The 14,996-nt window shown below is 45.8% G+C and overlaps 1 protein-coding gene across 27 annotated transcripts in view; it reads left to right on the top strand.

Moving 5' to 3' along the window:
- Positions 1-14,996, top strand: part of ANK3 (ankyrin 3) — a 1,328,922-nt gene that overhangs the window by 1,112,803 nt on the left and 201,123 nt on the right. For 22 of the 27 annotated variants that reach the window (XM_063961780.1, XM_063961785.1, XM_063961778.1 and 19 more), the window contains 3 exons: positions 4,619-4,714; positions 6,597-6,669; positions 9,145-9,207. In XM_063961780.1, the coding sequence (XP_063817850.1) occupies positions 4,619-4,714; positions 6,597-6,669; positions 9,145-9,207 (232 nt within the window). The remainder of the gene's footprint in view (positions 1-4,618; positions 4,715-6,596; positions 6,670-9,144; positions 9,208-14,996) is intronic. The other 5 variants (XM_063961782.1, XM_063961779.1, XM_063961777.1 and 2 more) reach the window with 1 other exon arrangement.

The raw sequence follows: 14,996 nt of genomic DNA, 5'->3' as shown, positions 1-14,996 counted from the left end.
TTCACTGGGGGGCCGCTTAAGACATTCCAGCGAATATTCCAGGGCCGCACACAAAATATCCCCTCCCTCCCTGGGCACAGTTGCCAGCTCACATCTCTCCCTAAGCACAGTTACAAGCTACTCTCCCTCCCTCCCCGTGCACAGTTGGCAGCTCCCCCACCCCCCCTCACAAAACTGGGCAGAGCTAGCACCCCTGTCCGCCCTTGCAAGGCAGGTTCTATCAAACACTGTGGGGGGGGGGGGGGGGGGCGGTACAAGGTGTGTAACACATACACACATGGATAGGAGGGTACTGGGACACACACCAGGGGTGAGGGGGGTAGTGGGGGTGACACACACAGAGATATGAGGTACAGTGGGTCACACACAGGGGGGGTGGGGGTAGTTGGGTACAGGGCTCCCAGGGTGCTCACCTCTCTCTGCACCAATCCACTGAGCTGCAGTGCGTCAAATGCAGAACCCAGGTACAGTCCAGGGGCATCCAGGCTGGTCACTCAACAAGTGCTGTGCAGCCAATGGAGCCGCGCCACCAGTAATTTCCGGTGTGAGGCCGGAACTATGACCGGGAGGCCAAGGTATGCTTCCTCCTCCCTGGAGGAGGGAGGGTGCGGGGGATGCTGCCGCTGTTTTTCCATTATGCTCCACCTGCAGCAGAGGCAGAAGGCGGAGCCGGCTGAGGTAGTTAGGCAGGGAGCAGGAGACAGCCAGGCATCCAGCTGCCCAGATGATCCGCTGCTGACCACTGCACAGATCCACACTCTGCCTCTGTCTGACGTCGGAAAGGAAATCCCGGTCAGCAGCCCCTGTGACGTGACTGATCTTTCCTCAGCAGCGCCGCATCTTGGAGCTACTGTAGCGCAATGACGTACGGCTCAGCCAGTCGGGTCGCTTGTCATTGCGCATTGGTGGGGACAGCGGGCCAGGCAGGGTGTTGCCCAGTACTAGGCCAGCTACTTTCTACTGGAGAGGCTAGATGCTTTCTGCTGGAGAGGCTAGATGCTTTCTGCTGGAGAGGCTAGATGCTTTCTGCTGGAGCGGCTAGCTTTCTGTCGGAGAGGCTAGCTTTCTGTCGGAGAGGCTAGATGCTTTCTGCTGGAGAGGCTAGATGCTTTCTGCTGGAGAGGCTAGATGCTTTCTGCTGGAGAGGCTAGATGCTTTCTGCTGGAGAGGCTAGCTTTCTGTCGGAGAGGCTAGCTTTCTGTCGGAGAGGCTAGATGCTTTCTGCTGGAGAGGCTAGATGCTTTCTGCTGGAGAGGCTAGATGCTTTCTGCCGGAGAGGCTAGATGCTTTCTGACGGAGAGGCTAGATGCTTTCTGCCGGAGAGGCTAGATGCTTTCTGCCGGAGAGGCTAGATGCTTTCTGCCGGAGAGGCTAGATGCTTTCTGCCGGAGAGGCTAGATGCTTTCTGCCAGAGAAGCTAGATGCTTTCTGCCAGAGAGGCTAGATGCTTTCTGCCAGAGAGGCTAGATGCTTTCTGCCAGAGAGGCTAGATGCTTTCTGCCAGAGAGGCTAGATGCTTTCTGCCAGAGAGGCTAGATAGATTTCTGCTGCAGAGGCTAGATCAGTGTTTCCCAACCTCGGTCCTCAAGGCACACTAACAGTCCTGGTTTTAGTGATATCCAGGCTTGAATACAGGTGACTTAATTAGTACCTCAGTTATTTTGATGTAACCATCTGTGCTGATGCCTGGATATCACTAAAACCTGCACTGTTGGTGTGCCTTGAGGACCGTGGTTGGGAATGCCTGGGCTAGATGCTTTCTGCTGCAGAGGCTAGATGCTTTCTGCTAGAGAGACTAATTTTCTGTCAGAGAGGCTAGCTTTCTGTCAGAGAGGCTAGATGTGTTCTGCTGGATAGGCTAGATGCTTTCTGTTGGAGAACCTAGATGCTTTTTGTTAGAGAGGCTAACCCTCTGTCAGAGAGGCTAGATGTTTTCTGCTGGAGAGGCTAGCTTTCTGTCAGAGAGGCTAGATGCGTTCTGCTGGATAGGCTAGATGCTTTCTGTTGGAGAACCTAGATGCTTTTTGCTAGAGAGGCTAACCCTCTGTCAGAGAGGCTAGATGTTTTCTGCTGGAGAGGCTAGCTTTCTGTTAGAGAGACTAGATGCTTTCTGCTGGAAAGGCTATCTTTCTGTCAGAGAAGCTAGATGCTTTCTGCTGGACAGGCTAGCTTTCTGTCAAAGAGGCTAGTTTTCTGCTTGAGAGGCTAGAAGCTTTTTGCTGGAGAGGCTAGTTTCCTGACAGAGATCTAGATAGATTTCTGCTGGATAGGCTAACTTTCTGCCAGAGAAGCTAGATCGCTTTCTTCTGGAGAGGCTAGCTTTCTGCCAGAGAGGTTAGATAGATTTCTGCTGCAGATGCTAGATGCTTTCTTCTGGAGAGGCTAGCTTTCTTCTGGAGAGGCTAGATAGTTTTCTGCTGGAGATGCTAGATGCTTTCCTCTGGTGTAGCTAGCTTTCTGCCAGAGAGGCTAGATAGATATCTGCTGGAGATGCTAGATGCCTTCTACTATAGAGGCTAGCTAGTTTTCTGCCAGAGAGACTTGCTTTCTTCCAGAGAGCAGGGCAAACTGAAAATATTTGGGCAGGAATAGAATCACTGGCTGATGGAAGTAGTTGAATGGAGTGAAATTAGTTCTTGCGAAAGAAGTGTACTTACTCAATATTGAGCAAGGAATGTTTAGATTATTAAGATAAGAGATAGATATAGGCAGGGGTGGAGAGGTGCATGTTAGGGACATTTCTCACTTTCTGTATGAACACATAGCAGCTTTCGCTCTGCAAATTCTTGAATTTGGAAACAGCTCTGAGCTAGTGGTCATTGGCTTATAGCCTATATTTTTAATGAGACAGATTTTCTCCGTCAGAATACTACATTGATTTGGACTGTGCATCCTGTGTGCTTTGTAAAAGACTGTAATAATATTGCTCAGTATAAAGATATGTCGACACCCGTGTAATAGCAAATTTTCTTTAGGAGAGTAATGATCTGAGTTGTGTGCTGCAGTATATACTATATGCATGCACACATACTATACATAGCATGTGCAGGAAGTTTTCTCCTGCACATTCAGAGATCAGTCACCGACAGCAGGTCCCCAGGAAAACACAGAATAGGGGATGTCAGGCAGAGAGCAGTCACTTATAGCACGTTACTGGGAAAGCACAGAACAGGAGATGTCAGGCAGAGAGAGCGGTCACTTACAGCAGGTCACTGGGAAAGCACAGGATAGGGGATGTCAGGCAGAGAGCGGACACTTACAGCAGGTCACCGGGAAAGCACAGAATAGGAGAAGTCAGGCAGAGAGTGGTCAATTACAGCAGGTCCCCGTGAAAGCACAGAATAGGGGATGTCAGGCAGAGAGCAGTCACTTACAGCAGGTCCCCGGGAAAGCACAGAATAGGGGATGTCAGGCAGAGAGCAGTCACTTACAGCAGGTCCCCGGGAAAGCACAGAATAGGGGCAGAGAGGATGTCAGGCAGAGAGAGCGGTCACTTACAGCACCTCACTGGGAAAGCACAGAACAGGAGATGTCAGGAAAAGAGAGTGATAAGGGATGTCAGGCAGAGAATGCGGTCACTTACAGCAAGTCAAGTTACATCCCCTCTGTACAGTCCACATAAACTCACATTTTGTCTTCCAACATTGCTGGGTGATCATATCATATACAACCCATTAAGTACCTAGCAACCTGGGGAACCATTATGTGACAGGTAGCATCTATCCTGTGTATCAATGCCTATTTCCCTATAGATTGTAAGCTTGCGAGCAGGGCCTTCCTACCTCTGTCTGTCTGTCTTTGCCCAGTTTTGTTCTATAATTGTTGTTCTAATTGTAAAGCGCAACGGAATATGCTGCGCTATATAAGAAACTGCTAATAAATAATAAATAAATAAAGTCACTGGGAAAGCACAGGATAGGGGATGTCAGGCAGAGAGCGGTCACTTACAGCATGTCACTGGGAAAGCACAGGATAGGGGATGTCAGGCAGAGAGCGGTCACTTACAGCATGTCACTGGGAAAGCACAGGATAGGGGATGTCAGGCAGAGAGCGGTCATTTACAGCAAGTCACTGGGAAAGCACAGGATAGGGAATGTCAGGCAGAGAGCGGACACTTACAGCATGTCACTGGGAAAGCACAGAACAGGAGATGTCAGGCAGAGAGTGGTCACTTACAGCATGTCACTGGGAAAGCACAGAACAGGAGATGTCAGGCAGAGAGCGGTCACTTACAGCATGTCACTGGGAAAGCACAGGATAGGGGATGTCAGGCAGAGAGCGGTCACTTACAGCCAGAGCCGCCCTTAGGCATAGCCAAACTAGGCAAATGCCTAGGGCATTTGGTATACTTAGGGGCACCAGCATGTCACTGGGAAAGCACAGAACCGGAGATGTCAGGCAGAAAGCGGTCACTTACAGCATGTCACTGGGAAAGCACAGAACCGGAGATGTCAGGTAGAGAGCGGTCACTGGGAAAGCACAGAACCGGAGATGTCAGGCAGAGAGTGGTCACACACTGTACCCATTAGTGGATGTCAGGCAGAGGAGTTTGGTGTGAGCATTTTCCTGGACTGTCAAGTATACAAACACTGTCTCTCCTTATTTTACTATACAACAGAATGGTAACACCGCTCTCGCCATAGCTCGGCGGCTGGGCTATATTTCTGTGGTCGATACACTTAAAGTAGTGACAGAAGAGACACTGACAACAGTGGTAAGTGAACAAACATCATTCATCAGCACTTTATTGTTATTAATGGATATAAAGAAAGATACTTCTCTCTGTTTGTTTAGTACAGTAGCTCTCTGCACTGGGTGTACTATGATATCCCGGCTGTCGGGATCCCAGCGACCAGCATACCGGCGCCGGGATCCCGACTGCTGGAATGTCAGCAGCGGGGTGAGTGCAAAAGAGACCCTTGCGGGCTAGCTGCACTCGCCATGCTGCGTGCACAGTGGCGCACCCCAAGAGGCAGAATAGTTGTCGGAATCCCGGCATTTGGGATCCCGGCGCCGGTATGCTGTGCGCCGGGATCCCGACAGCCGGGATATCGAGTGCCTCCCTTCTGCACCTATTGCTGTTGAATAGCATTTATTTATGAATAGTTAATATTTATTCATTACATTAGTAGCATATTGGTCCAGTCCCCCTTTTCAGCCCTGCACTTACCGCATATGCACCATTGTTTTGATGATTTCCAGTTTTTGGTCTCGCCACGTCTTGCCCCTTATTCCATGCTGTCCATTCATACTGCCCCCCCCTCCGCCCCCCCCCCCCCCTTCTTCCCGCAGTAGGGAATAAAGTGCAGCTCATATAATTGTATAGGTCACATCACAAATTAAAAGGTGTTGCTCATTTATTCACAGGTTTATCTGATTATCTAACTGTCATGATAATGAATGAATTGTACAATTTGTTCAATAAATACTGAAATGCCTCAAGATTATTAACTGGATTAACTGAGAGATCTCTGACAAAATCAATATATTGCTCTAACCGTTTGATATAATATAAGTAGCAAAATGTCTGTACTCTGTGAAGTACTAACATCTACTTTTATCTTCTTTAACTGTTACGGTCAACAGATAGGGTCAAGTGGAAGGTTGGCTGGTCGTATTTTATTGGGACACAAATGGCCGACACCCATTGGCACGTAGTTGGCAGACTATGGGCCTGTTTCAGAGATGTACGTAAACCCGATGGCTTACGTACATCTCCGATGTTTACAGAGCTTCTAATGTGCAGACATGCTGCCGCTGTTTGTGGGCAGGTCTGGTGCGGCATTGCCTGCGTTTCCAGAAAAGGGGGCGTGTCTGTCCTGTTTTCTGGAAGTGGTGAGTGCAGTCTTTGCGTCCTCGGACACAGATTTTCTGGCCTTACAAGTGGGTAGGAGGCGCCCATTCTGAGAAATTTAGATTTACTCAGATGGCCATTACTGCTGCCATCACGACCATCAGGGTCCAATGCTGCATCTTTGGACACTACACTTGGATCTGAGATGCTGGCAGGAGGCGTCTTTTTCCTTCAGATGCCTCCTGCAGGTATTCGTATACTGTCACATGGCAGCTGCGTCCATCTGTAAATCAGGCCCTATATCCCCAAGCATGCTCAGGTGCAGTCATCTGCTGCCTAAAGGTCCTGATCAGCATCAGTAACTGGCCATATATATCACAGAACACCAGCGCTGTCGATATACAAAGTATACAGCAGCAGTACTGACTTGACAAATGCAGCGTATGGTAATCCCTGTTAGGGAGCTCTGCCAATGAAACCTAATGTTAAGGAACTGGGTTTGTTATTCTTTGAATTTCATAGAATTATTGAAATCTATTGTATACATGTCATATGTCATCTGTTGTATACTGTATATGCCTGTGTTTGATTTAAGAAATGTTTGGAGCACAAATCTCAGTGTCATAGCTATTTTTAAACTCCAGGGAGAGTTCCATCTGTTTTTCTTTTGGCAGCATATAGACCATACTCCCAAAATATGTCATACTGCTGCATTCTTAGTATTCTGTAGTCATATTTGGCGTGTTACTTCCCCGGGCTAACATAGGAAGTGATGTTTTCTCTCTTTTTTTTTAACCATCAGATGGTGACTGAAAAGCATAAAATGAATGTTCCGGAAACAATGAACGAAGTTTTGGATATGTCAGATGATGAAGGTAACGGAATGAACATATATCCTTCCTTTTATCTGTGTCATCACCAGTCCAGAAGTGGGGTTGTAGTTTTATTATCCAGAAAATGAGGAAGCATTAACCAGATAAATGTAAAACTGAAAACATGAGCGTTCAGTTCATTTCATTTTTAAGTGGGAAATACAACTTTTTATTTTATTTTATTCCTAAGGAAGCTGACAGTATTATTTGGAACCTCAAAGCAACAGCCTGTTATATTTAGGGCCAGATTCAATTACGCGCTCTAATTACTGCGAGCTTGTACAGATGTGTGCTCATACATCTTGCCTCAATACGCCACACAGCGGGAGATGCCTGGTGTGATTGAGCTGACAGTTCCTGTGCAACTCCGTTAGCGTTGGGCGTCCTTTTTTGCTGAAAATGCATCTTATTCGCATCGCTATGCGAATTAGACTCCCATATTCTGTCTGCGTCTGCAGCTGTATCTGTTTTCTAATAAAACACTGCAGCATAGCATTTCATATGCAGATACAGGCACAGACACACACACAATATGCCGCATATAATTTTAATCAGCAGAAGCTGCTTGAGCATCCTATTCACATCATTTTGCATTTTAATGGAAAAAGTTGCATGAAAAGACGCTCGGCACTACAGACTCCCGCCATGGCATGGCTTGACTAGAAGGGCTGTTTAGCCTTCCAGGAGGCTGGATGTAGGTGGACACATTTGTAGCATTGGTTGGGGCTATTCAACTGCAGGCCGCAGTTAACACAAATTTCTGTTTGAGCATCGGGAGGCTTGAACAGACATCCTGCCCTTATAGGTCTGGGCACTTATCCTGTAAACTATGGGTTAATGCAAAGAAAGCTTGTAATCAAATAGCTTTGGGTGTAGATGTCCGTGCCTGTAAAACGCTTTCCTTGCGTGGTAAGTATCAAGCCTAATTTACTCTAGCCCATAAAATTATAACTCCTAACTTTTCTTATTAAAGTTAGTCTGTCACCTGCGCACAGTGGTTCTCATTTACAGTTTGACTCATTTTGTACCCCAAACAAAAGCATAAAACTTCTGTATGTGGAACCACATGTATCTCAAGATACCTCCAACTCACAACACAGTTTGACAGTGTTCATAGTGAATGTGAAAGAGTCATTATCCTATTCATATACAATATAATGTAATGCAGTGATTGTATATACACAAGATGGACTGGCATCTTTATTGTGTTAGTAATAATTCTGAAAATCACTTTTTATTTTACAGACAAAATGTAATGAAATACAAACACCATCGCATCCGTCACTTATTACAAATCAAAGGGGAATCTTCATTCTTGGTATAGCCCAAATGTAACAAACTGAAAAGTCATTTGAATAGACGGATGCGAGTTGATACAATATAGCAGCAATAATAATGAATGTGCTAGTGTCCTCATCACCTCCCCTCTTCCCCCCACATATCCTCACACCAGGCCAGCATAAAAAGCTGTGCTGAAATCACATTAGGTCACATCACCGGCAGGTGAGCAGCAATTACATAGTTCTACACTCCAGGTGTTATGCGTCACAAGCTTAAGATGCACTAAAATCTAGATATGGACAATTTAGGGATGCCTGCAAAACAGTAATGTTATAGTTACACCACAAAAATGGACATACTGTATGTTCAACTTTAAATGAGAACCAGTGACGGTGCCAATTTGGGGTTTACAATATACATGCGGATGCAGCTCATTCACTGGAATCCAATGGTGTGATGAACAGTAGAATGCTTATCAACATTTAGAAAACACCAGAGTGGAATTGCAGTGGGTGCATGTCCTACAGGGCTCAGATGGTAAAGGGAGCCTGGTAATTCCAGTCACCCACCGTCCTCTCAGGGCTGGCTATGCTCTCAGAGTAAAGGGCTATTCTGAGCCATGTGCTTGTCTGGCCGTATGTAGTGGGTAAATGCACCTGCTGTGTATGCTCGGTAAATGCCCCTATATCGCCATTTTTGCAGGAGGCTAGAGCGGCATATTTGGGCCACCACCCAAATGTCACTATGGGGACTGGCAATGGACTGCTCTGCTCTTGGCATATACTACTTGTTATGCAGGGTTTTTTATCACCTTTATGAGATTTGCTATTCATTAAACAATTTGTCACCACATGTCGGAGTGATGGGATTCATCTGAGACAGCAATGGCTGCTCCAGTCCTGGAAGTGACCCAACAGGCTGCTGCTTTAATATCAGACAGACAGAGGCCACACATCCTATGGGAAATTGTGGCTCTGTGAATTTTTTCGGATTACAGCATGTTGATTACGACTCTCCATTGCTAACCTTGTAATGCTTGTCTGAGTGCAGTAATGCATCAGCTCTTGCTGTAAACAAAGTGAATACTGTCTTCATGGCCATTGCAATGTAAAATTACTACATTTGTTGTGCAATGTTATATGTATTATATCGCAATACATTTTCTGTTCATGATTTTTGTTTACTTGAATTACACAGTGCATAGTGCCAATGTACCAGAGATTCTCAGCGATGCTGAGTATTTGTCAGAAGGGGATGAAGGTATATTGCTCTTTTTCAGCTGCAGTGTATTTAACTAACATTCAGAAGTAGTTTGGAGCTCTCACAACAACAGGACGAAGGGTTATGTCGTGTTTCCACCACTAGTGATACACACTATAGTGCTACTATAAATGTACGTGTGCAACTTCATGTATCACAAGCCCTTCCTGGTGTACATCCGTGCTTCTGTATGTGCAAGGACTAAGGCTGGGTACACACTAGAACAATGTGTGCCTAGCATTTACGATGGGTGACGGGACCCTGCTTCATGCAATGCATACGCACTTGCACATTACAGAGGATGATGGCGTGATGTATGATGCCTTGCTGCATTCATCAGCATGGCATCATGAACAATATCTTCTGGTTGACCATGTAGCACATTCGACCGGAAGGTATCGGTTCCTCCGGAAACGACATATCAGTCCGAGATCGTTCTAGTGTGTACCCACCCTAAGATGCCACTTTTTTTTTTTTAACTAGAGTCATTTTTATTCAAAATAGATTGCGATATACAGATACCACATGGTTCACATGACAACAAATACAGCACACAATTGCAATACAACAGTTTGGAATAGATACAGAGCATAGCCATCATATAGCTTTCTAGAAAATGTATTATAAAACATCCAAAGCAATTAGCCTGGGAAGTCATCCCATATCAAAAAAACAAATAGGCACTGTATCTATAATTACCCATATTGACAGGCAAATATGTACAATATAAAGAGGTAGCGAAATCTGTAAGCATTATAATAGTCATCATTAAAAAATGTTCCCCCATTTACTTTGCATTTGCAAGTAACTTACAAACCTAAATAAAGGCCAATGAAAATAAAATAAATAAAACTCCCAATAATTGAAAGAGAAAAAGGAAGAAAGAATGTGAAGTAGCATTGCACTTATAAAGTAAACCGAGCATGGCATCAACCCAGGGCACAGTTCGTTATAGGATCACAATGCCCACTATAGTGTAAGGTCAGGGGAGGAGTATGAAGATTCAAGCCAAGGGGAACAGATTTTCTCGAATTTAGAAATAGTTTTGTTTTTCATTCCCAAGAGACAAAACCTCGGGGTAAGCACGCTTCTAGATATCCCTGTCCGCTACAGAATTGACCTGATCCCAGACCAAAACACCTGTAGCAATGGACAGTCCCACACAAGGTGCCAAAAGGAACCCCCAGCAATCCCACATTTAGGGCAAACATCCAAGTGACCAGCCCCAAACCTAGCCAGCCTGGTTGGTGTCATGTAAGTTCTATGTAAAAGAAAGAGCTGTATCTGTTGAAATCTAGGGGACTTAGTGACCATACACAGGTACTCCAGGGCAAGTTCCCAGTCTTCTACATCTATGGGGCCTAAATCACCCTCCCATTTCTCATGGAGATGAGAGAGAGGGTCTGTATGAAGTTTAGTAAGGAGGTATGAGTAGGTGAAAGAAATCGCCTCAACTCGACCCGGTTTGCTTACAAAGGTCTTACTGGAAAATGGGAGTATTACAGGGGGTGAATTATTGAACTGAGACTGTAGGGCATGCCGAAGTTGTAGGTATCTATAAAAGTTTGAGTTAGGTAAATTAAACTCGTCCTTCAATTGCTGGAAAGATTTTAAAGTGCCATCACTGTACAATTGGGATATGGAGACTATTGATTCAGAAGCCCAAACCTCTCTTCCCTCAAGAGTTTTCAATGCAGGTAGCCAAGCAGAGTACCAGAGGGGAGTATCCGGGTCTAGGCTGTCAAAGTCAAGAAGAACCCTTAGGGCAAGACACATTTTTGCAGCCTGAAAGACAATGGGAGGCGAAAATCGAAATATATGCCCGCTCAAAAGGACCTGTGTAGGAGAAAGGCCTGGATAGTAGCATTGGAGAAACACCCAGTGTAGAGAGCCAACGTCACCACCCTGTATCCAGGTACTAATGTGTGACAACTGAGCGGCGTAGAAAATGCAATTGAAAATTGGGTTAAGCCAATCCACCATCAGCTTTTTGTCTGGTGAGAGTATTCAACTGTATTCTAGGTCTCTTATTGGCCCATATCAAAGACGATAATATACTATTCAGTTTCCTAAAAAATGTTGGAAAAATGTATACTGGAGATTGCAAAACAATATACAAAATTTTAGACAGCAATATAATTTTGATGAGGCTAACCCTGCCGGTCACTGTTAACGGGAGTTTACACCAAGATTTTGATTTGCGTGTAATCTGTTGCATGAGCGGGTCAAGGTTCAGAGGTATGAAGTCAGAGGGGTTATTCATAATTTGGATACCGAGGTACTTAAATTGGTCTGTCCAACAAAGCGGCAGAGAAATTTTTGGAACAGTAGGAGGGGGGCCAATGACATGCATGATAAATTACTTAGTCCAGTTTATATGGAGGCCAGAGAAGCTGCCAAAGTCCTCAATGACCTGTAGTAGAATAGGCATAGATGTGGCATAGTCATGCAGAAACAACAGGGCAATCTTGTCTATCCGAGGGCCTGTAGCAATACTTACCATGTCTCGATGTGATCTTATCAAACAAGCCAAAGGCTCGATAGCTATGGCGAACAATGTGGGGGAAAGGAGGCATCCCTGTCTGGTGCCCTGGGACAAATTGAAAGAGGAAAAATACAGATGGGTCCATGTTTATCTTGGCCTTTAATAGGATTAACTCAGACTGGGCAGTCGGACTTAATCCCTTGCTTTAATGACTTTATCCCCTGCTGTACTGCTCTCTGTATTGTATTGCACCTGAGAACAATAAATGAAGGGTTTATGTAAATAAACCATGGTGTGCCTAAGCGCAGCAAACTAGCCAAGATAACCATGGATCTATCTGTATATCCGTTTACTGAGATCCTGGCACTTGGATTTTGGTAAAGCAATTTGGTTCATTGTATATAGTTAGGGCCGAAGCCCATTCAATTCATGACTTCCCACAGGTAAGACCATTCAACACTGTCAAATGCCTTGGCCGCATCCAATGAGACTATGACCGAGTCTGAGGGGAAGTCGTGCAGGGCTTGCAGAATGGTATACAGTCTGCGCAGGTTAATAGAGGAGGACATTCCAGGCATAAAGCCGGAAACGCCAACATTTTTGCTAGGATCTTAGCATCGGTGGGAATGAGAGAGATTGGCCTGTAAGAATCTAAAAGCCTGGGGTCCTTACTGGGTTTCGGCAGCACTATAATAATAGCCTCAGACATTGAAGGGGGAAAATGATGTTAGCAAATATATCTAAAAACATAGTATGCAACCTAGGGCCAAAAAAGTCAATATGTTGTTTGTATACTTCAGTGGGGTTACGTCACAACCCGGGGATTTACCGTTTGGAGACAAACCTATTGCCGGAGTCACCTCGTCTGATGTTATAGGGGTGTCTAGGAAGGCACGAGCCTCAGGGGAGAGTTTGGGAAGTGTTATATTTTCCAAGTAAAGGCGTAGGTCCTCTTCAGAGCATGCCAGCCGAGACCTATAAACATCTCCATAGTAAGAGAGGAATAACTGCGCAATGTCTGGCGTGGTGTCAACAATGGTGCCATCAGGACCGGACATTTGCATAATGGTATTCCCAGGTCGGTCATAGTGAACTTAATGGGCCAGTAACCTGCCAGGTCTATCTGCTTTCATATATTTATTAGTGGCTCGAAACAAAAGAGAATGTGAGTTTTTATCTGAAAGGTGGGTTAACCATGCCAACTGAGCCGTCAAGGCGTCAACCAACGTGTTTTAAGCGCAGGGGTGCCTTCTGTCAAGTATCAAATCTCCAGATCCCTAAAGTCAGATTCAAGAGTTTTCTCTTTTTCCCTACGGACATTTCATGGGCAGCTATTCGTCCAGTCAACGTGCCACATAAAAAAGCCTTGAATGAATCCCAGACTACAGACACCGGGACTGAGCCTACATTATGTGTGAAAATAACCCTCCCATTGAGTTTCTAGGTCTGAACAGTCACCCAACTGGACCAGCCAAGATGGGTGTAATTTCCAATAGGACTGTCCCCTCTGACACTCCACATTAAGTGACATCAGTAAGGGTGAATGATCAGATATACCCCTTGCCTAATAATGAACATCCAAGATTCTAGGCAATAGTGCAGGACAAACCAGGAACAGGTCAATTCTAGAAAATGAACCATGCGTGCTGGAAAAACAGGAAAATTGCTGAAGCGTGGGATATCGAGTTCTCCAGGCATCTACCCACTGCAGGCTTCTCAGAAAATCGGCACATTTAGATGGGCCACCACCCACCCCGGGGGCAGGAGGAGACTTCCACCTATCCAGAGAAACATCAAGGACATATTGAAGTCCCCTAAACAGATAACAGGGGTGTGAGGGGAAGAGGCAATTAACGAGGCGGCCTTTTGCAAAACTTCATAGGGGAACGGAGGAGGAACATAGACAGACAAAAGAAAAAAGGGCTGGGAACTCAATTTACATTCAGTAAACACAAATCTGCCATACGGGTCAGTGTTAATCGTAAGTAGCTCAAACTGCAGATTTTTTTTTTATCAGAACCAACACCCCTCGAGAGAAAGAAGAGTATGAGGAATGGTAGGCCCATCCCACCCAGGGTCTGCGGAGCGACATCAGTCTGTTTGCCTCTAGATGAGTCTCGCTCAAACAAACGATGTCCGGGTCATATTTCCTAATCATTTTAAGTACTAGGGAATGTTTTATTTTATTGTTAATACCTTGGACATTCCAAGCAAGAAGTTTCAGGTCAGGCATTGCACTTGTGAAATTGTCTCACTCACAGCGGATTAATACCATGCAAGATGGTTAGGATGACCCATTAGCAAAAGCAGCCAGATATACAGATGCCTTATCAAGGCGTATGAGGGTCAACTTCCCCTGAAAGAGGCACTGCATATAATAGCCCAAAATAACAACAGAGTCTGATATCCCTAAAACCATGCCGTCCGCCTTCCCCGGGTCGTGGGCCGTGCCAACCAATACAACATACCTTCACGTCACAAATTATAATACGTAAACATGAAAAACAAAAAACGGAAGAAAGAAAAAAAAACACAGAAAAACAGACGGGTGTAGTATGGTATGCCGGCGGCCGGGCTCCCGGCGACCAGCATACCGGCGCCGGGAGCCCGACTGCCGGCATACCGACAGCGCGTCGAGCGCAAATGAGCCCCTTGCGGGCTTGCTGCGCTCGCCACGCTGCAGGCACGGTGGCGCACCACGCTATTTTATTCTCCCTCCAGGGGGGTCGTGGACCCCCACGAGGGAGAAAAAGTGTTGGTATGCCGGCTGTCTGGATTCCGGCACCGGTATACTGTGCACCGAGATCCCGACAGTCGGCATACTGAAGACCACCCCAATCAGCAACCCCCCACTCTGTATACCTCCCCAAACTTTGGCATACTCATACCCCTAACAAAACCCAATCCCTTAAGATCTAAATTCCTAAGAGAAACCTGTAAGTAAGTAACTTTATTCAATGAAGCCCAGAACCACCAAAGCAAGGAGGCTCCCCGGACTTATACTTGCATAACCGAGGCATAGAAGTTCGGAAATATCAATGCAGGAGGTCAATCTGGAGCCAGCTGACGAGCGCCCGCTGCATATCTGTCCAGCCAGGCAGCCGCCTCTCTAGGAGAATTAAAGAATTTAGTCTCCGCCACCACACGAAGCCTGGATGGAAAAGCATAGAATAGGAGAGACAACCCTTGATAGGCAGGAATCTAAGATGCCACTTTGAGCGCCTTTAGACGCTGAAATACAACTTGATGCATCTTTAGATGCAACCATCAGTCGCACCATCAAAACTTGCCCCATGCTACAAGT

This window comes from Pseudophryne corroboree, chromosome 3, assembly GCF_028390025.1.
Source record: "Pseudophryne corroboree isolate aPseCor3 chromosome 3, aPseCor3.hap2, whole genome shotgun sequence".
Taxonomy (NCBI): Eukaryota; Metazoa; Chordata; class Amphibia; order Anura; family Myobatrachidae; genus Pseudophryne; species Pseudophryne corroboree.
Note: the sequence above shows the minus strand (reverse complement) of the source record. Positions and strands in the feature narration are given on the sequence as shown.